This window comes from Cnephaeus nilssonii, assembly GCF_951640355.1.
Source record: "Cnephaeus nilssonii genome assembly, chromosome: 3".
Classification (NCBI taxonomy): domain Eukaryota; kingdom Metazoa; phylum Chordata; class Mammalia; order Chiroptera; family Vespertilionidae; genus Cnephaeus; species Cnephaeus nilssonii.
The window spans coordinates 81,450,161-81,477,789 of record NC_137074.1 but is presented as its reverse complement, the minus strand read 5'-3'; the positions used below and the strand labels follow the sequence as shown (position 1 = coordinate 81,477,789).

Below are 27,629 nucleotides of genomic sequence, written 5' to 3'. Positions count from 1 at the left end.
ACTACTAATTTTATGAGTGTGTATAGGTTTGTGTGATTCTAGAGATGCAAATGGTGAAATGCAGGCCTTTAATAAATTAAAACGTTATAGATGCTCTGTATTTCATTGTGGCTTTTAATATATGCCATCTTTTTAATAATTAATTATTTAAATGCTATTAATTGAGTCCTGGAAAGGTTATACAGTATTTAAACCTTAAGAGAAGACAGAGAATAGACCCGTCTGTATTTGGGGATGGGCAAAGAAGAGTGTGGACATATTTGAACTTCTTGGTTCCATAATTAAATTTACTTTTTGATTTAGAAGCTTGAGTACAGAGCCTTAGGGAACTGATTCACATTGGCTGTCTATAAACAGGTTTCTAACCAGAGATAGAAATTGTGATTTTAATTAATATAAAGGAGAAAGGAATATAAGCATAAATGATCATTCTTATAATTGTAAAAGGAGAGAGTAGTTGAAATCCTCTTCTAGGCTCTCTCTCTCTCTTTTTTACATCATCTTTACTACTTTCAGTAATAGTAACATAGTAGCATTGTTGCCATTACTTGATAGAGTAATATTTTAAGGAACTTACTGAAGATCTGAGAAAAATAACCATAGAGAAAACAGTGTTCCACAGGATGGAGAGAAGAGATGTGGACTCCAGTATGGAAAGAGTAATGAGTGTGGAATCAAAGAGCTGTCCTCAAATGGTAGGAACTAAGTTGGGTTAATATGGCAGGATGCACAGAGGACTGTCCTTTTGATTAAAAGACATTACTTACTACCTGAGGAAACCTTTGTTGTTATTATCCCCAGAACCGGGGATCACTGAGTTCAAAATACCAGTCAAACAATCAAGAATACAAGAAGTCCCCCAATTGCTAAAATCCATCTTGAATAACTTCAAAAGATTTACAAAATGAGAAATCATTATGTTTTATTAATTGACTTGTATAGTCTTATGCTTAGTAATCTCCAACAGTGTGGAAGTTTGGTATTTGTGAATCACTACAATATTTTTTACACTGTAACCTAGTATGAACACAAACCTATATTTAGAAAATCATGAAAATAATACTTATCCTATTTTCTATTTTACTTTTTTCTAGCTCCTCTCCCCCTCCCCCTCCCCTTTTTTCTCTCCTCTCTTCTGCCCTCCTCCCCCATTCCATAGTCATTACCCACTAAATAATTTTGATGACTCCATCAGGATTGAGATTTGCAGTGAACAGACATTGGAGCGCAAGATATTAAGATCTATAGATAAGTACTACTAAATTTACACATATGCTAGAGGTTAAAATTGCTTTTGAAGGTAAAAAATAACGAATACATTACCAACTGGATGAAATTACATTTTAAATTTACATATTAGTCCTGGCTGGTTTGGCTCAGTAGATAGAGTGTCGGCCTGTGGACCAAAGGGTCCCGGGTTTGATTCTGATCAAGGGCACATGCCCGGGGTTGTGGGCTCGATCCCCAGTGGGGGGTGTGCAGGAGGCAGCCGATCAGTGATTCTCTCTCATGACTGATGTTTCTATCTCTCTCTCTCCCTTCCTCTCTGAAATAAAAAATACATGTATTTTTTAAAATTTACATATTAAAATTTTATAGTCTAATATTATTAAAACATGAAGAAGTGTGCTTTTAAATAATTAGCATTAAGATTTCAAGAGTTGTGCTGTAATAACTGACAAGAAGTTCTATTAGTGATAGTTAATTTACAAAGGAATTGCCTGATGGCTAAAATTAGTTCATATTGCAGAGTTCTTTCAGAGATAGAAGGTAGTGTGCAAAGCAGCGAGGAGATGAGTAAAACTAAGTTCAAATCTTGTCTTATACAATTTTATACTTTGGCATTTTATTTATAATGCTTTTTGAAATTGGGTTAATAATATTTTAAGTAATTTATAGTTGGCTTTAATGTTCTGTTAGGGGAAATAAATATATATTTCACATTTCAGATGGGTTTGATGTGTGTATAAAACATGGAGGATGATATCCAATTTTTAAAATATCAGATGTTTGATATATATTAATATAACTTAGAAATAATTTACTCAAAACATATGCTAGCAACTCTTTTCAAAGAGATGTTTTAAACAGACCATTTTGTAGCGGCTCCCATCAAGACAGCTAATGCTTGAACTAATAAACCAGATGATGAGAGAATCATACCATAGGACTATAGCTGTACCCTTTCATGAAAAAAGTGTGTATGGATGTAAAACTTTTAAAATAGCTTATTATTAATATCACAGAAACATTATTCAGTTTGTACTAGGGAAAGTAATATTAAACTATTTGGAAATTTAAAAAAAATAATTGAATATTTTATAGAGTATTTTAATCAGAAGTTGTCTTGATTTTATGAATTGGTGCCTTCAGAATTATTTAGAATTTTTCAGAGATAGTTCATTTCAATTTACCAGTCTTATTCTAATTGTATAATCACTTAGTAATATTTCTTTATTTAAATTTGATTCCAGCTTATAATGAATGTTGACTAAAAAGCTACTGTAATGATTTGAAGTATAATATGAGTTTTGATTACTATTTTATTTTATTTTTTTTTAAATATATTTTTATTGATTTCACAGAGGAAGGGAGAGGGAGAGAAAGATAGAAACATCAATGATGAGAATCACTGATTGGCTGCATCCTGCACTCCCTCTACTGGGGATTGAGCCTGCAACCTGCGCATGTGCCCTGAGCTGAAATTAAACCCCCAACTCCTGGTTCCTAAATCAGTGCTCAGCCATTGGGCCATGCCAGCTTGGCTGAGTCACTATTTTAATTTATGTTCTTATATATTTAAACATTTGACTAATAAGTTTCTATGGAGGGAGAGAGGTTTCTTTTTTGTAGTACTATATAATGAATTTAATGTGTCCTGAATTAATTTTTAAAGTAAATCAAATAAATGAGGAACATAACTTTAATAAAATATCCATGTCACAATTTTTTAATTTAAGCAGGCAAACTTTATAGTTAGAATAAAGCTAAATCTGTCATCTGTCATTCACTATACTACATTATTCACAAATAAAAAACATAGCCATTATAATAAGTATATAATTGGAAAAAATGCCTACTCTTTACAAGGTTTAAGGATATGTATTTTTTTATATTACTATCAACAATAAATAATTAGATAATATGTTAGAATACTCTGCAAACTAGGGAGAATATGAAGAAGTATCTTGAACTTCAGACTTAAAGTATTTTGTGGGAGGGATGAGGGATGCCAAAAGCTCATAGATTTAGAGTTGAGAGTAAAGTTTAAATTTACACAGCCTATCTAATAAAAGAGTAATATGCAAATTAACCATCACTCTGCTATACCCACAAGCCACTCCCACCAGCCAATCAGGAGCGAGTATACAAATTAACCCAGCTAAGATGGCTGTGGTCACGGAGAGAGCAGGAGGCTTGGGTTTCCCCGGCAGTGGAGGAAGCCAAGCTTTCTGTACACCCTGGCGGGCCCAGGCCTCCACTCAAGGCTACAAAGTTTCAATTATAGAAGATAAATAAATCCCAACAAAAATGGCTGCGGCCACAGAGCGAGCAGGAGGCTTGGCTCTTCTCAAGGCTACAAAGTTTCAATTATAGAAGATAAATACATCCCAGATCCCAGGGCCTCCACTTGGGTCGCCGGGGGGCGTGGCCGGCCTGCAAACCACCATAGGCCCCTGGCCCAGGCCGCCCCATGCCCAAAGGGAACCCCCACCCTGATCCGGGACACCCTTCAGGGCAAACCAGCTGGACTCCACCCATGTAGCCGGCCTCTATCCTATCTAATAAAATAATAATATGCAAATTGACCATCACTCCAACAACAAGATAGCTGCCCCCATGTGGTCAAAGATGGCTGCCCCCATGTGGACACAAGATGGCCACCACAAGATGGCCAGCAGGGGAGGGCAGTTGGGAGGGTCCAGGCCTGCAAGGGAGGGCAGTTGCGGGGGACCCAGGCCTGCAGGGGAGTGCAGTTGGGGGGGACCAGGCCAGCAGAGGAGGGAAGTTGGGGGCGACCGGGCCTGCAGGGAAGGGCAGTTGCGGGGGACCCAGGCCTGCAGGGGAGAGCAGTTGGGAGGGACCAGGCCAGCAGGAGAGGGCAGTTAGGGGTGACCAGGCCTGTAGGGGAGGGCAGTTAGGGGCAAACAGGCTGTCAGGGGAGCAGTTAGGCATCAATCAGGCTGGCAGGGGAGTGGTTAGGGGCAATCAGGAAGGCAGGCAGGTGAGCAGTTGGGAGCCAGCAGTCCTCGATTGTGAGAGGGATGTCCGACTGCCCGTTTAGGCCCGATCCTACCATCGGGCCTAAATGGGCAGTCGGACATCCCTTGAGGGGTCCCAGATTGGAGAGGGTGCAGGCTGGGCTGAGGGACACGCCCCCCGTGCTTGAATTTTGTACACAGGGCCTCTAGTCTATATATATAAAAATCCAGAGACCTGAATGCCATAACGACCAGTTGCTATGACGCCCACTGCAGGCCAGCGAACTGCTCCCCCCAGATTAGGGGTGGGGACAGCTGGCCAACCCCCCATGGCCCATCCCCCAGGTTGGACCTACTCCCAATTGGCTTGCCTCACCTCTATCGGCCCACAGCCTCTTCCCCTGGCCAACCCTGCTCCCAATTTCCCCCCCCATACCCTAATAGGGGGTGGGGCCTGCCGGCCAACCTGCAGCACCTCCCCCTGCCTAGCCCTGCCCCAGATTGGCCACCTCACCCCAATTGGTCCGCAGCCCATACCCCCTGCCAGCTCTGTCCCTGATCGGCCCCCCACTCCAATCAGGGGCAAGGCTGGTGACTACCGCCCCTGATTAGCCTCCCCCACACACCAATAGGGGGTGGGGCTGGCCGGCCAACCTCCCATGGTCCCTCCCCCGGCTACTGACCACCCCAATCGGGGGCAGGGACACCCGGCCATTCACCTGTAGCCCCTCCCCCTGGCCTGCCCAGCCCTGATCACCCTGATCGGGGCCAGGCCAGTTGGACCCCACCCATGCATGAATTGGTGCACTGGGCCTCTAGTCTTTACATAAAATACATAATAAAAAAAGTTTTAGGAAGAATTCAATTAAAGTTTGTGACAGGGTAATAGATGCCATAGAAATTCATAAAAGCACATTAATATCATCTAAAATGAAATGTCTGTTGCTTAAAAAATGACTCATTTAGGCACTTCATTTAATTTACCTTTAGGGAATTTTATATATATATGTCTATTTCAATAAGAAAAACTATCTTTCTTCAATGTACTGAGGCAGGGATTATAATTGGCTGTGATCACTTTTAGGTGTTGGGGACTAGTTAATGTTTCATAGATATAAAAGCCAATGCCTTTGGCCAAAGTATAAATGTGTGTCCATCTCTAATAATACTTCTCTTAATATTTTTTTATTTGACAAATCACTTTGCTTCAAGCTCTTTGTGCTAATAAGTACAGTAGAATATATTTTTTTATTTTTCAAATTTCTCCATATGAAATTAGTTATAACAGAATTTTGAAACTTAGAATATGTATACTGAGTTGGATTTGGAAATTCTACTGAGAGACTCTCAGTATTTGCAATGGCACCTCAGTGGAAAACCATGATCTTTTTCCATTGCCACATACTGCATTTTTCACTGTAGATCCATGTTATCTAAAGTGTACTTAGGAGAGATATGTCCGAACACATGTTTCACCAAAAATAGGGCATATATAGTATACCACCCTTGGTAGGTTTTCCTAAGTTAAAATGGCATTTTATTTTATTTTTTAAAATATATTTTTATTGATTTCAGAGAGGAAGGGAAATGGAGAGAGAGATCAAAACATCAACAATGAGAGAGAGTCATTGATCTGCTGCCTCCTCTGTGTCTCCCACTGAGGACTGAGCCCCCAAGCTGGGCATGTGCCCTGAATGGGAGTTGTACCGTGACCTCCTAGTTCACAGGTCAAATTTCAACCAATGAGCCACGTTGTCGGGGCTAAAATAGCATTTTAAAGACTGAAGTATTGTTTAATTATCAGAATAAACAACCCAACACAAGTACCCACATAACATTTAAATTAAGAATTCTTTTTGATTATTTCCATTTTCTCTTTCCTATCTGCTGCAAAATTATTTTGTATGTTACTATTAAATCCAGGATGGTCTCACTCCCTCCATATAACCTAACCAGTTGTCTTCTGTTGATGTGTTATTGTCCTCTAATTGGCTAGGCATTGAGGGGGAACTTTAAAATACTTTACTAGCCAGCTAATTATATTAATCTTTATTTTATTCGATAATGGAATTTATAATTCAGTGATGAGCTTGCTATTATTCTCTTGCTTCATTTTATTCATCTTAATTCTTGTGTATCCAATATGCTTAGAAAATTTTACCTTTTTTCCTTTAAATTGAAGTTTATACTCTGTCTCTTAATAAGATACTACCTAAAATAATTTGATATTGAAAATTTTCCTAATGTCAACTAATACACATGTATAGCATGTCTATCTAATTGTTACAGAATTTAGCAGGCGACTGAAAAATACGCAGGAGTACTTGGAGATACAGGAAAAACCCATATTTCCAGATGTACTAGTACTGTGACTCAAGGGAGCCTGTTTACAAATCCTGAGCAAGCCAATATAGAGGAAACTTTCTCCTTATACCCTTCTGGTTTCTTTGTTCCCCAAATATGGATCAGACATCTGGACCTTTCGCAGGCTTTGCAAAAAGCCCTGTGTGTTGGGATGGGGGCCTTGAGACCACACCCACAGGCCTGGCCTGGCCTGGTGCCAGTGCTGATAAACCCCTTCTGAGGGTTGTGTATGGTTCATGGTTTATGGCCTCTGTAAAATGGGAGTATTTAGGTAAACAGATCTTGAGGAAGCGGCAGTGACTAGACTATAGTCCAGTGATGGCGAACCTATGACACGCGTGTCAGCACTGACACAAGTAGCCATTTTTGATAAGATGCAGCCGCTGAGGCGGCCACATGCCGAGGATGAAACATTTTGCGAAATAATGTTTTTTCCTCAAAGTGACACACTACCCGAGTTATGCTCAGTTTTTTGGCAAAGTTTGACACACCAAGCTCAAAAGGTTGCCCATCACTGCAGGCTAACAGGAATGTGTATTAGGGACACTGATTAACTAGGTACAGAGTCAGGCTGCTATTCTCCTACATTCTTTCACAAATGGAGTTAATTATCGGCTAGCAAGAGTGTGTGTGTTGGAAAGGCAGGTTACTGGCACAGATTCAGATTGCTAGCCCCCAAAAATGACTTAAATTCCCCATCATAATCACTTGATATACTCTTTCAAAGAGAAAGGAATTTGCTATTTTTCTCCTGTTACAGCTATTGTGGCTTGTGAACTCTATATTTAATTACTGAATCATGGAAAATAAAGTTTTCACTAATTTCACCTGTATAATACGCTGGGTTTATCTGTCTTAACTTTGAAAAGGTTTCTCTTGGACTGTGCTTTTGTTCAACAACCATCTTTTTCCTGGCTTTTTTTCTTCTTTCACAATCTGCTCTTTTCAGTTCTTTTAATTCTTCTTGGTTGCATAAAGGGACAATCTGTTGGTCAGAAATTTATGAAAATCAAACTAATCTTACTGTTATATATGTCTTAACTTTAACACCTTCAAATTTAAAATATATATTTCAACATTGAATCCTTTATAAACTCTTGTGAACTCTTACTTTTGTATATAAATTGGATTTTGTTTGCTTAAGTTACAATTGATTTTTAAGACATCTCAACTTATTTTGTAACTTTCAATTTAGCAGGTTTTCTAATTGTCCAGTTTTAAATTATTTTCTTTAATGTCAACATCATCATGTTGGTGAACATTTTTACCTTAGAAGTTTCTGTTGTTAAATCGTAGGATTTCCCCCACAATACTGTATTGTTCATGTTAAAATAAGTTATTACTCAAATTTCCCCTTCAAAATGTGAAATATCCTATTTGAATGAGTTTTATTCACAGGGGAAATAAATTTAAAGATATTGTAAGCCACAAAGAAGGCTGTTTGTAAATATAATACTTCACTCAAACCTACTTTTTATTTTTAACTTAAATATCATCATTGTTCACAGAACCAGCATAATTTCTACCAGATATTTCTTCCTTGCAACTTTAGTCTTCATTTCTGCTGATAGAGTTTATTGTGAAAGATAAATTTTAATTTTATCTTATGCCAGTTATATTAAAGAAATTACAATAACCCATTTGGGTTTTCTAATCTTAGTTGCAAATTAATCATTTTCACAAATAATCATTTATTTTGTAGAACATTTTTATCAGCCTACCCCATTATTTTTAACTGTGACTTTGAAATAACCAAACAGATTTCTAGAATAATTAGATAAAATATACCAAGCAGAAACATATTTCAACTAGTTTTTTGTTTTGTTAAGCAAACTACATATTAAATAACTAAAATCTTACTGTATGTACAACTACGTCATAGTCATTTGGTAATTGGGTTACAGGAATATTTGTAAAAATTCAAATTTATAGTATTATTTTAAAATGTTTTCCAATATGGAAGTTTAGATAACGTTATGAATTCAGTCATAGGTAATTAGGTAGGCTAATAAAATTGAAATAAGTACTAACAAATTAAGTACTAAAATAATCACATAATTTAATTGTCTTTTTCCTAAAGGATTATCAATATTAAATATGTAAATATGTTGGAAAAGTTTTTTACATATGATAGCCCTAAATATTTTCTTTGCTCCTAGCATTATAAGACAGTCTGTTTTATTACTTGTTTTTATATACTAGCACCATAAAGAGAGGTGCTACTTTTTATAATTTATATCCATTTTGAATTGTAATATAGGTATTCAAATAATATTGCTTCTCTAATGTCCACCCAGGCCAGTATATTAAATAATTCAGTAACACTCAGAGCACTTAGATTAGTGGCTACTGTCTTAGTAACCTCTCTAAGTATTTGTTACTATGTTTGTTTTCACTAAACCTGAACAGTATACTTATATTACAACATTTTAATGGATTTTAGAAAAACAACTACCAATAAATCATTAATAGTTTTACTATATGTCATATAGTCAGCATTGAGGAGAAATCAATTCAAAATATATTTTTATGTTGTTACTAATTACAGTGATCATTTGAACAAATGAAGGATGATATATATTTGCCAACATACATCATCTTTTTCATTCAGAGTTAGAAATGAAATTAATGATATTTTCTTTTTTGGTAAACATATATAAAATGATTACATATGACATGTATATGTAAAACAGTTCTATGTAGTACACATGGAAATCTTATTCTTATTTAACAATGCATTTCATATTTTATTGACTGTATAAGAACATATATTTAATTTTTTTTGCAAATTCAGCTTATAAAGATAGCACATCAAAAGTCCTAGATAGTTCTGAAGCATCATATTTCACTTTGTATAAAAGATACCATTGAAGTTTTCTTCAGAAATAATTTTTACATATGTATAGTTCTAGGCTGTTTCTGATTTGACTCACACATCCATATTTTCAAACATAGCCTGATCTGAGTTAATACAGTGTAATTGTATTTATCTTGACGATATTGTTAATTTTACATGGGAGGACTCATTAGTGAAAATGAATACGAAATGTCGTATCATATAACACCTTCACCCTGCAACATTGCTAAAACAGTATGGAAAAAAACCTCCTAAGGAAAATTTGATATAGCTTTCCTATGCTTTTCCAGACCTATTTTCAACACTGCTAAAAGGGGGGAAAATTCAAGAAGGCACTGAAGAGACCGCTTCACCAGAACCTGATGTTACTTCTCCTCTGGATGTACATGCTGCAGCTCCATAGGAGCCAGGTTGGAAAAGTTCCTAGGAAAACAACATATTCATTAATAGCATATATTTTTAACTAGAAATATCCTTTTTTATGGCAGTTTGTCTTTTTAGGCCACAGTAGTTTTAACAATCCATATTTTTACTTTGAACTTAACATTTGTTTCTTAGTTGTTATTTTTTAAAATATCAATGACAAACATTTGGCTTCCCCAAAATATTTTTGAGATGTAATGGCTTTAAAGCATGCAAATTAGCTGATTAGAATGTCATGGTTTTATATGTTACAAAGTTAAGAAGATCAAGCTGTTATTAATCCCTTATAATGGCAGTATGAAGTTAAATTACTATAAACATTTTTATCAACTTTTTCAAGTACTGTGTATACTACATAAATGACAGTAGGTAGTTTCTATAAATGCTCCTTTTTTATACTTGAAACTAATATATATATATATATATATATATTTATAACTTGATCTTGATTTCAAGTGAAAGTTTAAAATAATAAGTATTTATATAATGTCAATTCTTTATACCAGGGAAGACTGGGATATAGGTCAGTGAGTAGCAAAAAACTTTAAAAGGACATATTTTCCTTTAAGAGTGATCTCAAAACTTAAATTTCAGATTTTGTATATTTTGAAAACATAGTGAAACTCCACTCAGAATATTGAAATGCATAGCAGTAAAGAGGGGAATTGTAATTCTATGAATAGAGGTTGTACATGATAATTATAATATATTTTTAAGAGCATAATTGAGACATTTTAAAGATATAATTGCCTAACAATAATCAATGTATATAAACATGAAGAACTAAAAAATAACTTAATTTTTACTATAGGATCATGATTAAAGAACTAATACATGAATTTTATTTTTAAAGAAAAGTCTAAGCCTGGCAGGCGGCATAGCTCAGTGATTGAGTATTGACCTATGAACCAGGAGGTCATGGTTCCATTCCAGATCAGGGGGGTTGCAGGCTCAATCCCCAGTGTGGAGCATGCAGGGGGCAGCCAATCAATGATTCACTCTCATCATTGATGTTTCTCTCTCTCTTGCCCTCTCCTTTTCTCTCTTTAATTTAAATTCTTTACTGTTTAAAGTATTACATAAGTCTCCTTTTTCCTCCATTGACCTCTCCCCATCCGCTCCTGCTCCCCAGCACATGCCCTCACCCTCCTACTGTCTGTGTCCAATGGTTATGCTCATATACATGCATACAAGTCCTTTGGTTGATTTCATACCCCCTCCTCCCCCGCACCACCTCCTTCCATCTTAGGTTGGATGGTCTGTTCGATGCTTCTATGTCTCTGGATCTATTTTTGTTCATCAGTTTATGTTGTTCATTATATTCCACAAATGAGTGAGATCATGTGATTTTTATCTTTCTCTGACTGCATTAGCATAATGCTCTCCAGTTCTATCCATGCTGTTGCAAGTGGTAAGATTTCCTTCTGTTTTACAGCAGCGTAGTATTCCATTGTGTAGATGTATCACCGTATTTTAATCCACTCATCTGCTGATGGGCACTTAGGCTGTTTCCAAATCTTAGCTGTTGTAAATTATGCAGCTATAAACATAGGGGTGCATATATCCTTTCTGATTGGTGTTTCTGGTTTCATGGGATATATTCCTAGAAGTGGGATTACTGGGTGAAATGGTAGTTCCATTTTTAATTATTTGAGGAAACTCCATACTGTTCTCCACAGTGGCTACACCAGTCTGCATTCCCACCAGGAGTGTATGAGGGTTCCTTTTTCTCCACATCCTCACCAGTACTTGTCATTTGTTGAATTGTTGATAGCCATTCTGATGGATGTGAGATAGTACTTCATTGTCGTTTTGATTTGCATCTCTTGGATGATTAATGACTTTGAGCATCTATATATATATATATAGAAGGCTAAGTGTCCATCCATCTGAACGCTAGATATGACGTGCACTGACCACCAGGGGCAGACGCTTAACACACAAGCTGCCATGATGTGCACTGGCCATTTAAAAATAAACAGCACCACGGACCCCATGGTGCAAAATGTGGCCCACAGCCCAGCCCGGAAATGGTCGCTGTGGGTGCCTGCCAGGTAATGACATCATTTAGCAACGCTGGGCTTCCTCTCCCTAGCAACTAGCCTCCTTAGAGTTTCTTCAACCCAGGAACCTGACTTGTTTATAGCCAAGTGCAAACATTTTACAGTTTAACCAAATGTTTGTGAAGCGTTTTCATGTGCCTCATCTCATTTGATCCTCACAGAAGTCCTGGAGTAGGTAGATAAGAGACTAGGTAGAATCCTATTTTCTTTTCTTTTAGGAAGATGTGAATAGCGATATTAAAATATTTATTCTAATTAATTTCCTTTCAATGTGCACGGATCCATGCACCTGGATGCTAGTTTATTCATATGAGTCTTATCCTTTTATAGGTCCACTTTCAAAAAGTATCAATTTAGGTCTTTTGCCCATTTCCTGATTGGATTGTTTATTTTCCTTTTCTTAAGTTGTATGAATTCCCTGTAAGTTTTGAAGATTAAATCCTTATCAGAGACAACATTGGTAAATATGTTCTTCCTTGCAGTGGGCTTTCTTGTTGTTTTGTTGATTTTTTCTCTCTTTCTGTGCAGAAGCTTTTTATTTTGATGTAGTCCCATTTGGTTATTTTCCCCTTACTTTCCATTGTACTAGGAGCTGTATTGGTAAAGATATTGCTACGACATATGTCTGATATTTTGCTGCCTATTGATTCTTCTAAGATTTTTATGGCTTCCCATCTTCCGTTTAACTCATTTATCCATTTTGAGTTTATTTTTGTGTATGGTGTAAGTTGGTGGACTAGTTTCATTTTTTTGCAAGTATCTGTCCAATTTTCCCAACACCATTTATTTAAGAGACTGTCTTGACTCCATTGTATGTTCTTGCATCCTTTGTCAAATATTAATTGAGCATAATGGCTTGGGTCAGTTTCTGGGTTTTCTGTTTGGTTCCATTGGTCTATATGTCTGTTCTTGTGCCAGTACCAGGCAGTTTTGAGGTTAGTGGCTTTGTAATATAGCTTGATATCTGGTATTGTGATCCCTCCAACTTTGTTCTTCTTTCTCAAGATTGCTGCAGCTATTCAGAGTCTTATTTTATTCCATATGAATTTTTGGAGAGTTTATTCTAGGTCTGTGAAATATGCCATTATTATTTAAATGGGGATTGCATTGACTCCATAGATTGCTTTGGGTAGTATGGACATTTTAATGATGTTGAGTCTATCAATCCATGAACATGGTATGTTTTTCTGTCTGTTTATGTCTTCCTCTATCTCTTTTTTCAACGTCATGCAGTTTTCTGAGTATAGGTCTTTTACCTCCTTAGTATTTTTTTTGCAATGAAAAATGAAATTTTTTTTTAGTTTTTCGTTCTGTGAGTTCATTATTGGTGTATAAAAAACCCATAGATTTCTGGATGTTAATTTTGTATCCTGCTACATTGCCAAATTCATTTATAAAGTCTAATAATTTTTTGATGTACAGTCATGTCATCTGTGAATAAGGACAGTTTTACTTTTTGTTTTCCAATTTGGATGCCTTTCATTTCTTCTTCTTGTCTGATCACTATGCTTCTAGTACTGGCTAGTGCTTCCAGTACTATGTTGAATAGGATTGGTGAAAGTGGGCATCCCCGCTTGTTCCTGTTCTTAGGAGAAATGATTTTAGTATTTTCCTGTTGAGTATGATGTTGGCTGTAGGTTGGTCATATAAGGCTTTCATTATATTGAGGTATGATCCCTCTATTCCCACTTTGCTGAGAATTTTTATCAAGAAAGGGTGTTGGATTTTGTCGAGTGCTTTTTCTGCATCAATTGATGTGATTATGTGATTTTTGTCTCTCAATTTGTGTATGTGATGTTTCACGTTTATTGATTTGTGGATATTGTACCAGCCTTGCATCCCTGGAATAAATCCCACTTGGTCATGGTCTATGATCATTCTAATGTAATGCTGGATCCAATTTGCTAAAAATTTGTTGAGGATTTTAGCATCTATTATCATCAGGGTTATTAGCCTGTAATTCTCTTTCTTTGTAGTGTCTTTATCTGGTTTTGGGATTAGTGCAATGCTGGCTTCATAGAAAGAGCTCGGAAGTGTGCCTTCCTCTTGAATTTTTTGAAATAGTGTTTGAAGGATAGGTTTAAGTTCTTCTTTGAATGTTTGGTAAAACTCCTGTGAAGCCGTCCAGTCCCGAACTTTTGTTTGCTGTAAGTTTTTTGATTGCTGTTTCAATTTCATCAGTAGTTATTGGCCTATTCAGTTTTTTTATTCTTCCTCATTGAGTTTTGGAAGCTTGTATTTTTCTAGGAATATATCCCATTTTATCTAGGTTGTCCAGTTTTTTGGAGTGGAGTTGTTTGTAGTATTTTTTTACAATCTTTTGTATGTCTGTGAGGTCAGTTGTTATTTCACCTCTTTCAGTTCTGATTTTGTTTATTTGGGTTCTCTGTGTTTCTTGATGAGCCTGGCTAGAGGTTCATCAATCTTATTTATACTTTCAAGGAACCAACACTTGGTTTTATTGATCTTTAGTATTGTGTTTTTTTTTGTTTTGTTTTTTGTGTGGTTTTTTTGGGGGTCTCCGTATCATTTATTTCCACTCTGATCATTATTATTTCCTTCATTCTACTTACTCTGGTCTTTTCTTGTTGCTCTCTTTCTAATTCTTTATGTTGTGGGGTTAGATAATTTATTACCTTTTTTTTTTTTTTTTTTTAGGTAGGCCTGTAAAACTATGAACTTCCATCTCAAGACTGCTTTCACTGTATCCCATAGATTTTGGATTGTTGTATTCACTGTTATTTGTTTCCAGGATACTTTTCATTTGTCCTTTGATCTTTTTGGTAACCATCATTGTTTAATATGCATGCTATTTAGCCTCCAAGTGTTTTATTTTTTTTCATTGTTTTTATTGTAGTTGATTTCTAATTTTATGCCATTGTGATCGCAGAAGATGCTTGCTATGATTTCTATCATCTTGAATTTGAAGAGTCTTTGCCTGTGTCCTAATATGTGGTCTGTCTTTGAAAATATCCCGTTTGCACTTGAGAAGATGGATGTGAAATGTTCGAAGATGTCAATTAGTTCCATCTGATCTACTGAGTCATGTAGGATTACTATTTCTTTGCTGATTTTTTGTTTAGAGGATTTATCACTGGTGTCAATGGGGTATTAAAGTCACCTACTTTAATTGTATTGCTGTCGATCTTGTACTTGATATCTTTCAGAAATTTTTTATATATTTGGGTGCTTCTGTATTGGGTGCATATATGTTTACCAGATTTATATCCTCTTGTTTAATTGCTCCCTTTACTATTATGAAGTGGCCCTCCTTAAATCTTGTTATGGCCTTCATTTTGAGGTATATTTTTTCCCATATAAGTATTGCTACCCCAGATTTTTTTCAATTTCCATATGCCTGAAAAATTTTTTTTCCCATCCCTTCACTATCAGTCTGTGTGAATCCTTTGTTCTGAGGTTGGTCTCTTATAGACAGCAGACATATGGGTCATGTTTTCTTATAAATTCAGCCACCCTATGTGTTTTGATTGGAGCATTTAATCCATTTATGTTTAAGGTAATTATTGATAAGTACTTGTTTGTCACCATTTTCATTTTTTATGCTTGTGCTCCTTCTTCCCTTTCTATTTATTCTTTTTACAGCAGTCTTTTTAGCATTTCTTTCATTGCTGGCTTGGTGGTAATAAACTCCCTTAGCCCTTTTCAGTCTGTGAAGCTCTTGATTTCACCTTCAATTTTGAATGGTAGCCTTGATGGGTATAGTATTCTTGGATTTAGTCTCTTGCATTGCATCACTTTGTATATTTTATTCCATTCCCTTTTGGCCTGATGTGTTTCTGTAGAGCAATCAATTATAGTCTGATGGGAGATCCCTTGTAGGTAAATTTCTGTATCTCTCTGGCAGCCTTTAAGATTCTTACTTTGTCATTGATGTTTGCCAATTTAATTATGATGTGTCTTGGTATAGGTCTTTTAGGGTTCATCTTGTTTGGGACTCTGTGTGCTTCTTGGACTTGTGTGGCTTTTTCTTCCCAACATCAGGGAAGTTTTCTGTCATTATTTTTTGAAACAGGTTTTCTATTTCTTGCTTAGCTTCCTCTCATTCTAACACACCTGTTATGTGGATGTTGTCTTGTTTTGTGTTGCCCCAAAGCTTTCTTAGGCTCTCCTCCTGCTTTTTAAGTTTTCTTTCCAGTTGCTGCTGTGCTTGGGTGGTTTTCTACCTTCTCTTCTAACTCACTGATGCAGTCCTCAGCTTCTTCTAGTCTACTAATGAAACTTTCCATTGTGCTTTTTATTGTGGCTATATCATTCTTCATTTCCTCTTGATTCTTCTTCATTTCCTCTTAATTCTTACACACATAGTTGAATTTGTCTTCCATCCTTTTCAGAGTCCTGATAGCCATTGCTCTGAATTCTTTCTCTGAGTTTTTTGAGTTTGTCTTATGTAGTAGATGTTTTGTGGGAACCAGTGATGCATTCTTCTTGGCTGGATAGTTTAGGGTTGCCTTCTACTTGGGATATTGGGGTTCTCTTGGTGTAGTTGGGTCTTGAATGTTATTGTCCCATTCTTGTATGGGATCTCCTCTCAGGGTGTCTGGTTATGTGGCTCTCTCTCTACCATGTTGACCAAACAGCACAAAATACAACTTGACAAGATACTACACGAATGTACTCACGACACAGATAACCCCAATATAAGTGATCATCAGAGAAAAGATAATTAGTAGAGAGAAAAGAGATCAAAAATGATATCGAGAAAAGAAAAATGTAAGAGAGAAAAGAAAAAGAAGAAAAAGGAAGAAAAAATATATGGGGAGAAAACACCACAAAACAAACAGATAAATAAAAAAAAATGCAAACAACAAACACCCTGAAAAAAGGTGGGGTGGGCAGAATCTGTAGAGGCAGAGGTTATATACAGAAAGTAAGGTTAAGGAATTGAATGAATAGGGGGAGGACCTTGGTTCACTATAGAGGAGGTAGAAAGAGAATGAGTGGATAAGAAGAAAAGAAAGAAAAAAATAAGAAAAATGAGATAAAATAAAATAATAAAAAATAGAATGAAAAATAATGTGAAAAAAAATAAAATAAAGTAAGTTTTTAAAATAAAAAATAAAATAAAAGAGTGAAGTGTCTTTCGTTTCAACCAAGTTTTAATGCCCCATGGGGGCTGGTTTAAAACCCACTCTTCTGCCCTAACCGGTTTGGCTCAGTGGATAGAGCGTCGGCCTGTGGACCGAAGGGTCCCAGGTTCGATTCCAGTCAAGGGCATGTACCTTGGTTGTGGGCACATCCTCAGTCAAGGGTGTGCAGGAGGCAGCTGATCAATATTTCTAACTCTCTATCCCTCTCCCTTTCTCTCTGTAAAAAATCAATAAAAAAATATATAAAAAAAAAAAACCCAAAAAAAAAACACCCACTCTTCTGTCTGCCGTTTCTCAGTTTCCTCTTAGGTAGTCAGCTCTGTCTTGAAGTTTTATGTGATCCACCACGCCTCTGTTTGTGTCTATTTCTGCAGCCTTGGCTGCAAGCAGGCAGGACAATCTGCCCACTTTGCCTGTCTGCCTGCTGTCAATCTTAATCTCTCAAGCATCTGTTTCTGACAGGGCTATAGGTAGGGAGGGTGCTGTCTCTCTTTCCGGGACTGACTGACCTCTCTTCAACCCAGTCCCTGAGGGCTCTTTGGGGCTATTCAGAGTTTTTGTGTCTTTTGTACAGCTCAGGATATAGTCTAGGTGTAGCTGTATTAGCTGCATTAAGGCTGCTGGGAGGGGCTGGCTCTTCAGGAGAAAAATGGCTGCTTAGGTCCGGATGGTCAGGACTGTCTCTGTGCTAGACTCCTGATCACCTCTCCCTGACTCACTCTGCTCCACAGCCTCTCTCCAGGCTCAACAAGTCCTCACCTCCACCTGCACCCCAGTGAATAAAAGCGAGGACAAAACTGAGGCAAAAACATCTGCGCAACTCCTAGTCTCTACTTCCCCCCACCCCCTGCCCGGCACTGTGCTGCTCGGGAAGCTCTTCAGGCCGCCCCTGTGTCCTCAGACTCTCATGGCTGTGGATTTAGATCTAGAATCCCTGGCCACCAGCAGTCCTGTGGACTTCCTTTCCACAGTCAGATGTTATGCCTGTCCCCAAGGGACACGGACTTGGTGCCATGTAGCTTCCTTCTGACCCTCTTGGCTCGGTGGTCTGGTGACTCTCTCCAGCCCAGATCCCTGATCCTACCGTTCTCTAGGCATCCTCTGCCCTTCCTGGCTATGATTTGTCTCACCAGTTGTGTCTACTTCGCCAATTCTGGGTAGATGTTATTCAATTTAGATGTTCCTTCTATCTGCTCTGGGATAAGGCTCAAGTCACGTCTGCCTATTTGGCCACCATTTTCCCCTCTCAGGCTCTGTCCAGAAACTCTTATATGGATGCCAAATAGAGGAAGGGCTGTGAGGTCCCAACTTTGTTCTCCAGTAGCTCCTATTTTTCTCATGCCTGAACTAGTTTGAGCCCAAAGTGACAAGGCTGGAGATGTTATTGTCTACTTCACTTGTTCTCCAGCTCTTGCTATATGATCTTAAGTCTCTCTCTGTGTTCTGACAAATTGTGAATCTCCACTCAGATCAAGGAAGGGGGGAAGACAGAACTGCAAGCAACCAAAACAGCTTGAGATCCTCAAAATGCTGTCTGTGGACAATCGGGGTGTTAATATGCCAGTCTGCTCTGGATGTTCATTCTTATGATGGTCAGGGACTCCTGGAGTTACTCACACCATCATCTCTTTGGCCTAGACATACTGCGTCACTACCTAAAAATTTATTTTTTAAAAAATACATCACTTAGATCAACCCTCTAATCTTATCTCATGATAGAGATTATATTTATACCTACAGTTGTGTATATACATGTGCGTAAGTATATAAATATATATGCATATAGGCACACAAACATATATGTGTGTATATCAATGTTTATGTGTCTATGTGTATATGCAGACACACACAAAAGTTTTAAAACTTATAGGTGAAAGATGTACTGGCAGCTTATATTTTCCTGGAGAAGAAACTGAAAATTACCTATTAAATTAAAAAAAATGAGTTAAAATGAATTTATGATTTGGGAAATTATCATTGAAATGCAAAACAGATTAATTATGCAAGTTATGATATATATTCTCTGATGTTAATAGTGCTATTCTAATGAGTAATCAATTTTATATACATCAGCATATAAATTGCTATAATATGTTTATCTCTTTATATATACATTTTTCTATAAAATTTTTAAAAAATTACCTATGTTGTTCCTATTACCTCTTCACCAGACAGCTGTCTGTATTCCTTGTCTTCTCTCACTAAACTTTCTCATTAAACTTTGTCCAACTGCTCCATCAAAACAACTCAATTCAAGATCACTTTATACTGTCAAAGTAACACATAGTCAATGTAATAGTCACATTGACAAAGTCAGAAGTCAAAGTTCAACCTTCACCTTACTTGGTTTATTAGCAGTGTTTATCACATATAATAGCTACCTCTTTTTTTAAATACAATCATACCCCTTGGTTTCCATAACATTAATTTATTTCATTTCTTCTCTTACCGTTACTATTTCCTTGGCTGATTTATCCTCTACAGATCAATAATTTGACTCTTACAAGTATTCCCATTTATTCTTCATGTAGTTTGATCAGTTTCAAGACTTGAAATATATTAGTGAATTCCAAATTGATATTCCAACCTGGACTTCTACTCTGAACTCAGATTTGTATATTTTTAAATTTATCTTTATTGTTGTAAGGATTACAGATTTCCCCTTTTCACTCACATAGACTCCCTCCACCCTAGTCCCAACCCCCCAGACCTTCATTACACTATTGTCTGTGTCCATGAGTTATGCATATATGTATATAAATTCTTTGGTTAATCTCTTCCCACCCCCCTTTCCTCTGAGATACATCAGTCTGTTCATGCTTCCATGTCACTGTATCTATTTTGTTCGTCAGTTTATTTTGTTCATTAGATTCCACGCATAAGTGAGATCATGTGATTACCTGATAGGCATAGATGTTTACCGGGCATCTTACATAATATATTCAAATTTGGATTCATCTACTCACCTCCACTTATTCCTTTAATAGTTATCATGGTTTCACCAGAGAGAAATTCTAGCATACCAGTAACTTTTACAGCAAATTTATGTGGCTTTACATATGTGTGTGTGTGTGTGTGTGTGTGTGTGTGTGTGTGTGTATGTGTGTATATATATATATATATATATGTATTCAGAATTTGATTGCCTTTTAATACCATTATTGCAACCACTCTGGTCCATGATACCATCATTTTCCCCTGGATTCGTAAAATAAACGCCTAAGTAGATTTTCTGATTTCACACTTACTATTCCCCCAATAGTCTATTTGCTTCTATAGACATGTGCTGTCTAGTACAGAACCCAGAGATGATGGGTTTCCTAAAATAGAGTAGTTTTCACTTACTCTATATAGTCTGAATTGTTTATCTGGGCAAATTGAATGAGTAGCTAACTCATGGCCAAGGCTAATAAAGGTTGTGTTAGCCATATATTGGAGAATGATAGGTTCCCAACTTATTCTAATAAAAGTAGCATATATTTCAAGTCTGAAAACATCCTATCTAATATAGAGGGAATATGCTAATTGACCCTCACACCATCACAAAGATGGCAGCGCCCACAGCCAATAAGGAGGGAATATGCTAATTGACTGCCCCGCACTCAAAGATGGTGGCACCCACAGCCAATAAGGAGGGAATATGCTAATTGACTGCCCCGTACTCAAAGATGGTGGCGCCCACAGCCAATAAGGAGGGAATATGCTAATTGACTGCCCCGCCCTCAAAGATGGTGGCGCCCACAGCCACAAGGTGGCGGCGCCCAGTCCCCTTAGCTCCACCAGGGCCGCGTGCCTGCCTCCTGAGTCCCCCAATACCCTCAGCCCCCCAGCTGCCCAGGGCCGGCCCGAGGCGCAGGCAAGCCTCAGATGTCGGCTGCCCAGCCACCCAGAGCTGGCCTGAGGTTTAGGCAAGTCTCGGATGGTGGCTGCCCAGCCGCCCAGAGCCACCTGGGGCTCAGGTAACCAGGGCCGGCCAAGGCTTGCACTTCCGGCAGTGGCAGCAGCAGAGGTGTGATGGGCATTGCCTTCCCCTGATTGCTGGGTCGCCTCCTGCCCCTGAGGGCTCCTGGACTGTGAGAGGGGGCAGGCTGGGCTGAGGGACCCCCCCCTCTAGTGCATGAATTTTCATGCACCAGGCCTCTAGTAAAAATATAAGCCTGTATGACTTTAGTCAGAACACTTAACAATTCCGTATTCAGTTTCCTCATCTGTAAAATAACTGAAATAATATCACTTATCTTTCTAGATTATTTTTGAAAATTAAGTAAAAAAAAATAAATTGAAAGCATTTAGTGCAGCACAAAATGTAATTATGGATCTATTTCTATAATAAAAAGAAGACTAATATAAATCTCTAATGATCAATAAAATTGATACATTGAAATTAAGAAATATATATATATGTGTGTATATATATATATATATACATATATATATATATATGTTTTTTTAAAGGCCATAGAAAAGTGAAAAGTGAAGATAGGAAAATTTGTTATCATTAAAACCATTATGTTTCTAATGCACAGGAAATATCAGCTCCCAAAATGTATGCAGAAAAGAGGAAATCTGGCAAAACTGTAATATATCAGCATTTTTCTCAGTAAAATTCTTTTTTTTTTTTTTAATCCTCACCTGAGGATATTTTTCCATTCATTTTTAGAGTGGAAGAGAGAAAGACAAAGAGAAAGAAACATCCTTGTGAGAGAGACACATCAATTGGTTGCCTTTGTCCAGGGATCGAGCCTGCAACCAAGGTTCTAACCAAAGACCCTTCTCTCTGCATGCCAACACTCTTTTCCACTGAGGCAAACCAGTTAGGTCTCAGTAAATTCTTTATGGGATTTTTAAAAATTGAAATCTAGACAGGTTTTAGATTATTTTCCCTAATCATTTAAAAATAAGTACAAGGGCAAAAAATGGGAGTTTTTATTTGCACTTTGGTAAAGTGTAATTTCCATGTCTAGTAAAATAAATACACTCATTTAAAATTTGAACTATTTTAAAGATTATTTGTTTGCATATACACTTTGTGTGTGTTGTCTGTCTTATAAGTCGTCAAGGAAACTTTATTATTGCTTGTCAACTACTGCATAAAAGAAACAAATTCTTTTTCACTATTCAATCTATATTCTATTATAGTTCATGTCTAATGTTGGTGTAATTTTGGATATTTTAGAATATATTTTAAAACTTATGGATCAGTACATTCTTTAAGCTATAGGAAGTTATAGCAGATCTTATTGATGTTATTTTATTTTTCTGAAAGTTAGGAGAAAGATATCAGAAATTTTAAAATCAATCAACTTTAAGAAAAAAATCAAGTATTTAAAATGTTATTACATTTAATAAAATGTAATTACCTAAAGACATTTTATATTGCAATAAAAGTTCATGGTGCAAGGAAAGTATTAATATCTGGTTAGTGATCTTTTCTTTATTTTCAGACATCTCCTTTATACCACAAATTTAAGGAATTTATAGCTGTATACCAGATCCAAGACAGATGAGAATCTAGCCAGGATTTTATTGAATGAAACAACTATAGCTAAATGTGGAGATAGCTTAGTGGGTAATAATTAACTTGTATTGATAAACCAGAGAATTGGAGCTAGCTATAAAAGCTTAAGGGGCTCCAGAGCCTGAAACGAGAGTGTCTTTACCTACCCGGCATGATAAGTTCTGAGTGAGTGGACATTTAGAAGCCATGCCTTGAAGTCTTCTACTATGCTGTTGGTTGCCTGTTGCTGTGTATGGTCTTTGGTTGTGTGTCCTATAGTCTGTCATAACACTAAATAAATGTGGTGTCAGATGAAGCCTGGGTGTTAAATTCTTATGTCCATTGCACTTAACTGTTCATTAAAAAATTAAGAACACTGTAACTTACTTTTAGGGACATAGCAGATCCAAGAAAATGAGAATCTGGCCAGCTTACAATAGACAATGAGTTGTAGGTGGTTTTCACTTATTTGAAATTTAATTCTAATACAGAATTTAATTAAAATGAAAATGATAGTATAAAACAAAGGTAGCTGCTGGTAGTAAATTTATAAAATATATTGAAAGGCACTTTAATGTAGCTGATGAAAAGGTGGACTGTGGATTCAAATCTCTGCTCCTTTGTGCACATTATCTAACCATTCTATGCCTTGGTTTCTTTATTTATAAAGTTAGATTAATAACTTCATGGGATTTTTTGAGAATTAAATGAGATATTTTGTTATATGTAATGTTATCTATTAGTATATGAAATTAAATGGCTATAACTAATAGGGTTTGCAAGAAAATGATATAGATTAAAAGAGGTAACAATTTTCATGACTAAAAAACATTAAATGGGGAGGAGAAAGGCATATGGGAAATATATTTAATGCCTTAAATACTTGACTTAATGCAAATACAATTTTAAATAGTATTTTTTCTTTTTCGCTCTCTGCTTTTAAATACCAGTGTTTTCACTATTTCTCATTTTTCTCTTCTGCTTAAACTTAACTCTTTTGGGAAAGCTCATCTGTGGCCACCGTAATCATACAGGACTGGATATTTATAAAATTACTAGATGCCCAGTGCATGAATTCGTGCACCAGTGGGATTCCTCGGCCTGGCCTGCGGGATGGGGTTGAAACCGCTCTTTGACATCCCCCGAGGGGTCCCTGATTGCAAAAGGGTGCAGGCCAGGCCGAGAGACCCCACAGGTGCACTATTGGGGCCTGGGAGGGATGTGGGAGGTTGGCCAGCCGGGGAGGGACCACGGGAGGGCTCCAGGGTGTGTCCGGCCCATCTTGCTCAGTCCTGATCGGCCGGACCCCAGCAGCAAGCTAACCTACCTGTCAGAGCGTCTGCACCCTGGTGGTCAGTGCACATCATAGTGAGCAGTTGAGCGACTTTAGCATATCATTAGCATATTATGCTTTGATTGGTTGAATGAACGACCAGACAACCAGACACTTAGCATATTAGGCTTTTATTATATAGGATTTTCTACAACCCAGAACTTTTATCTGTGCTCCAGCACCATAATTCAAATTAACTATTAGAAATTTAGGTCATAATATGAAATACTTTATGTCTACAAATTCAACAGTCTTAACATTAAACTCTTTTTACTTTCACCTCCCCTAAAATATACCCTTTCCATTCAATATCTTCTAACTAATGAAGTTATATACAGGCAGAGCTTAGTTTCAAAACTTTCAATGACTTGCCATTATATAAAATTACTATGTTTATCAGGCTTTATGGGTTCTTGGTAACCTGGTGTGTACCTACCTTTCCAGCTTCATAATCCTTCTTATCATCAGCCTTATGTTCTAACCACAATAGACATCTTAGTGCCCCACAGGCACTAATTTCTCCTGTGTTTCTTTCTACCTACTAGAGATTCTCTAATTTTTCTATTTCTTAGCCAAAGCTCCCTAATTTACATACTGATGTCAGTCCTGATCTGTGAAGCCTAGGACCACTTCGGTCGTAGTTAGTGTTAACTTTATGTAGTATGCTGTGCTCAATACTTGCTGCACTGAGTTGTGGTTTTCTCTCTCGTGAAGTTGCAATTCTGTGAAGTCAAGGACTGTGGTAATTGGATTTTAATAATTGAAACAACTCAACAATGGAAATTAAGCAGAAGCAACTAATCATCATTTTTCATGGGAGATCATCTTCCAAAGATAGCCTTACTCCCTGATAACTAATTGTTTGTCTACTCTATAACCTCCTGATTCTATGAAATCATTCTTGAGCATTAATGTTTTATTGTATATGTCCAAGTTCAACTCTATTCACTTTTTTGTTTTTGTTAATCCTCACTCAAGGATATTTAGAGAGAATGGAAGTAATGGGCGGGGGTAGGGGGGAGAGAGAGAGAAACATGGATGTGAGAGAGACACATCAATTGGTTGGTTGCCTCCTGCATGTGCCCTGACTGGAGCTGGGGATTGAACCTGCAACCCAGAAATGTGCCCTTGACCAGGAATCTAATCCAAGACCCTTTAGTGCATGGGCTGACACTCTGACTGCTTACCTACAGTGGTCAGGGCTTTATTCACTTTTATTACTTTAATATATTTACTGGAGGCCTGGTGCATGAAATTCATGCATTTGAGGAGGGTTCCTCAGCCAGGCCTGTGCCCTCTTGCAGTCTAGGAGCTCTCAGGGGATGTCTGACTGATTGTTTAGGCGTGCTCCCCGAGGGGAGCGGGCCTAAGCCAGCAGTCGGACATCCTTAGCGCTGCCGCGGTACAGGAGAGGCTCCCTCCACTGCCACTGCACTCGCGCCAGCAGTGAGCCTGGCTTCTGGTGAGCAGTGCTCCCCCTGTGGGAGCGCACTGACCACCAGGGGGCAGCTCCTGCATTGAACGTCAGCACCCTGGTGGTCAGTGCACTTCATAGCAACCAGTCATTCTGCCATTCAGTCGATTTGCATATTAGCTTTTTATTATATAGGATATTGATAGGCACTTCATAATTACCACTCTTCATGGTGCTATATTAACTTTCTACCAATATCTATGTCTAGCTAGTTTTTTATTATTTAACATTGAAATGTTTTTTATTGAAATTATTAATTTAAGAGAGGTGGTGATGCCTAATTATAATTTTCTTATATTTAAGCTACATTTCTTTTTTCTTCTTTTACTGTTCTTTGGTTATGAAATATAATTTAGTGTTGACTTCTTGGCCTTTCTTTTTATTTAACTAAGAACTGATATTTAGTATTGGCAGTGATATTATTATAGTGAGACAAATTTATTTTTTATTCTTTAATTGCTTCACTTTTTAACATCTCATTTTTAAGAAAAAATTAACTGAGAAACTTATGGTAGATGGCACATTTTTTTCCAACATGGTCAATATTTGTCTGACAACCACATAATAGCCTTATAACACCTACTTTTTATCGTGCATTATTTTTTTTAACCTATCACCTGAATAAATTCCTTGTTCTAATAGATCAAAATATGCACCTTTTAGTTTTATCTTTATTTTAATGAAGATGAAATTATTTAACAAATTAATAGGTTTATAAACTATTCCTTACTAATTAATCAATTATTAATACCTCCTAGTAAAATGGCATATAATTCTTTGCTGAAAGAATACAAGTATTTAAGAAACAATCTCTGACATCAAGAATCTAATGACATAATAGATTATATACTCTATAGATAATCATCATTATCATAATTTTATTTTAACATCTTATTTTATATCAAACTAGAGGCCCGGTGCATGAAAATTCATGCACTGGAGGGGGGTCTTCAGCCTGGCCTGCCCCCTCTGATAGTCCGGGAGCCCTCAGGGTGGGAGGTGACCCCGTGATCAGGGGAAGGCGACGCCCCATCACACCTCTGCTGCTGCCACTGCCGGCAGTGCAAGCCTTGGCTGGCCCTAGTTACCTGAGCCTTGGGTGGCCCTGGGCGGCTGGGCAGCCGACATCCAAACCTTGCTGCCATCCGAGGCTTGCCTGCGCCTTGGGCTGGCCCTGGGCGGCTGGGCAGCCACTATCCAAGGCTTGCCTGCGCCTCGGGCCAGCCCTGGGCAGTTGGGCAGCCACCATCCGAGGCTTGCCTCGTCCTCGGGCTGGTCCTGGGTGGCTGGGAAGCTGACATCTAGGGCTTGCCTGTGCCTCAGGCCAGTCCTCTGTGGCTGGGCAGCCGCCATCTGAGGCATGCCTGCACCTCGGGACGGCCCTAGGTGGCCGGGGCGCTGAGGGGACTGGGGGACTCTGGAGGCAGGTGCACAGAGAGGCTGGGCCTGCCCCCAGGCCCGTCCTTGCCATGCTCCTGCCACCCTGGTGGGGCTGAGGGGACTGGGTGCTGCCATCTTGTGGCTGTGGGCACCGCCATCTTTGAGGGCAGGGCAGTCAATTAGCATATTCTTTCCTTATTGGCTATAAGCATTGCCATCTTTGAGGGAGGGGCAGTTAATTAGCATATTCCCTCCTTATTGGCTGTGGGTGCCGCCATCTTTGAGGGTGGGGCAGTCAATTAGCATATTCCCTTCTTATTGGCTGTGGGCACTGCCATCTTTGCAATGGTGTGAGGGTCAATTAGCATATCCACTCTTTATTAGATAGGATATCTCCATTTATGGAGATATAACATCCTTATATCAACTCTGTAAAGTCATATATTCTTTACTGTATAGATATAAATCTCTAAGATTAGATAAGTTTAAGTAATTTAAATTCACTCAAACTAAAGTGTTGAAGCCATGGGTTAAATCACATTTTTTAATTGAAATTTCTAGGTTATATTATGCAGCTGGTTCCCTTTTTACAAAGACAGAAAACAATGCCCTGAGTACATTATAAATGCAAACTTGTTTTCATAGTCCATATATTTATAGCAATTCAGAAAAAGAAGAGTTCTCTATGATCTGGAGTGGTCATGAAAGGTAGCATGGTCTCTGGGGAGGAAGAACATAGGATACAGAGAAGATTTGACTACTGTTTCTCAGCAACCTAGGAAACTGGTTTATTTGGTTCAAGCTAAGAGCAGAGAAGATGGTTAGGCCTAATCCTAATAGCCAGAGTTCTTGGAAAACTTAATCCTCTCTTATCACCCAAGGTGAGTACTTCTTTCATTGCTTCATACTGTACCAGGAAGTGACCCTC

The 27,629-nt window shown here is 37.7% G+C and overlaps 1 protein-coding gene across 9 annotated transcripts in view; it reads left to right on the top strand.

The window, feature by feature from the left end:
• EPHA6 (EPH receptor A6) overlaps positions 1–27,629 on the top strand; it is a 1,012,702-nt gene that overhangs the window by 120,568 nt on the left and 864,505 nt on the right. The window contains exon 2 of one of the 9 annotated variants that reach the window (XM_079766997.1): positions 9,714–9,833. The exons of the other annotated variants lie outside the window; for them this stretch is intronic. Within the exon in view, the coding sequence (XP_079623123.1) occupies positions 9,786–9,833 (48 nt within the window). The 5' untranslated portion in view covers positions 9,714–9,785. The remainder of the gene's footprint in view (positions 1–9,713; positions 9,834–27,629) is intronic. 9 annotated transcript variants of the gene reach the window in all.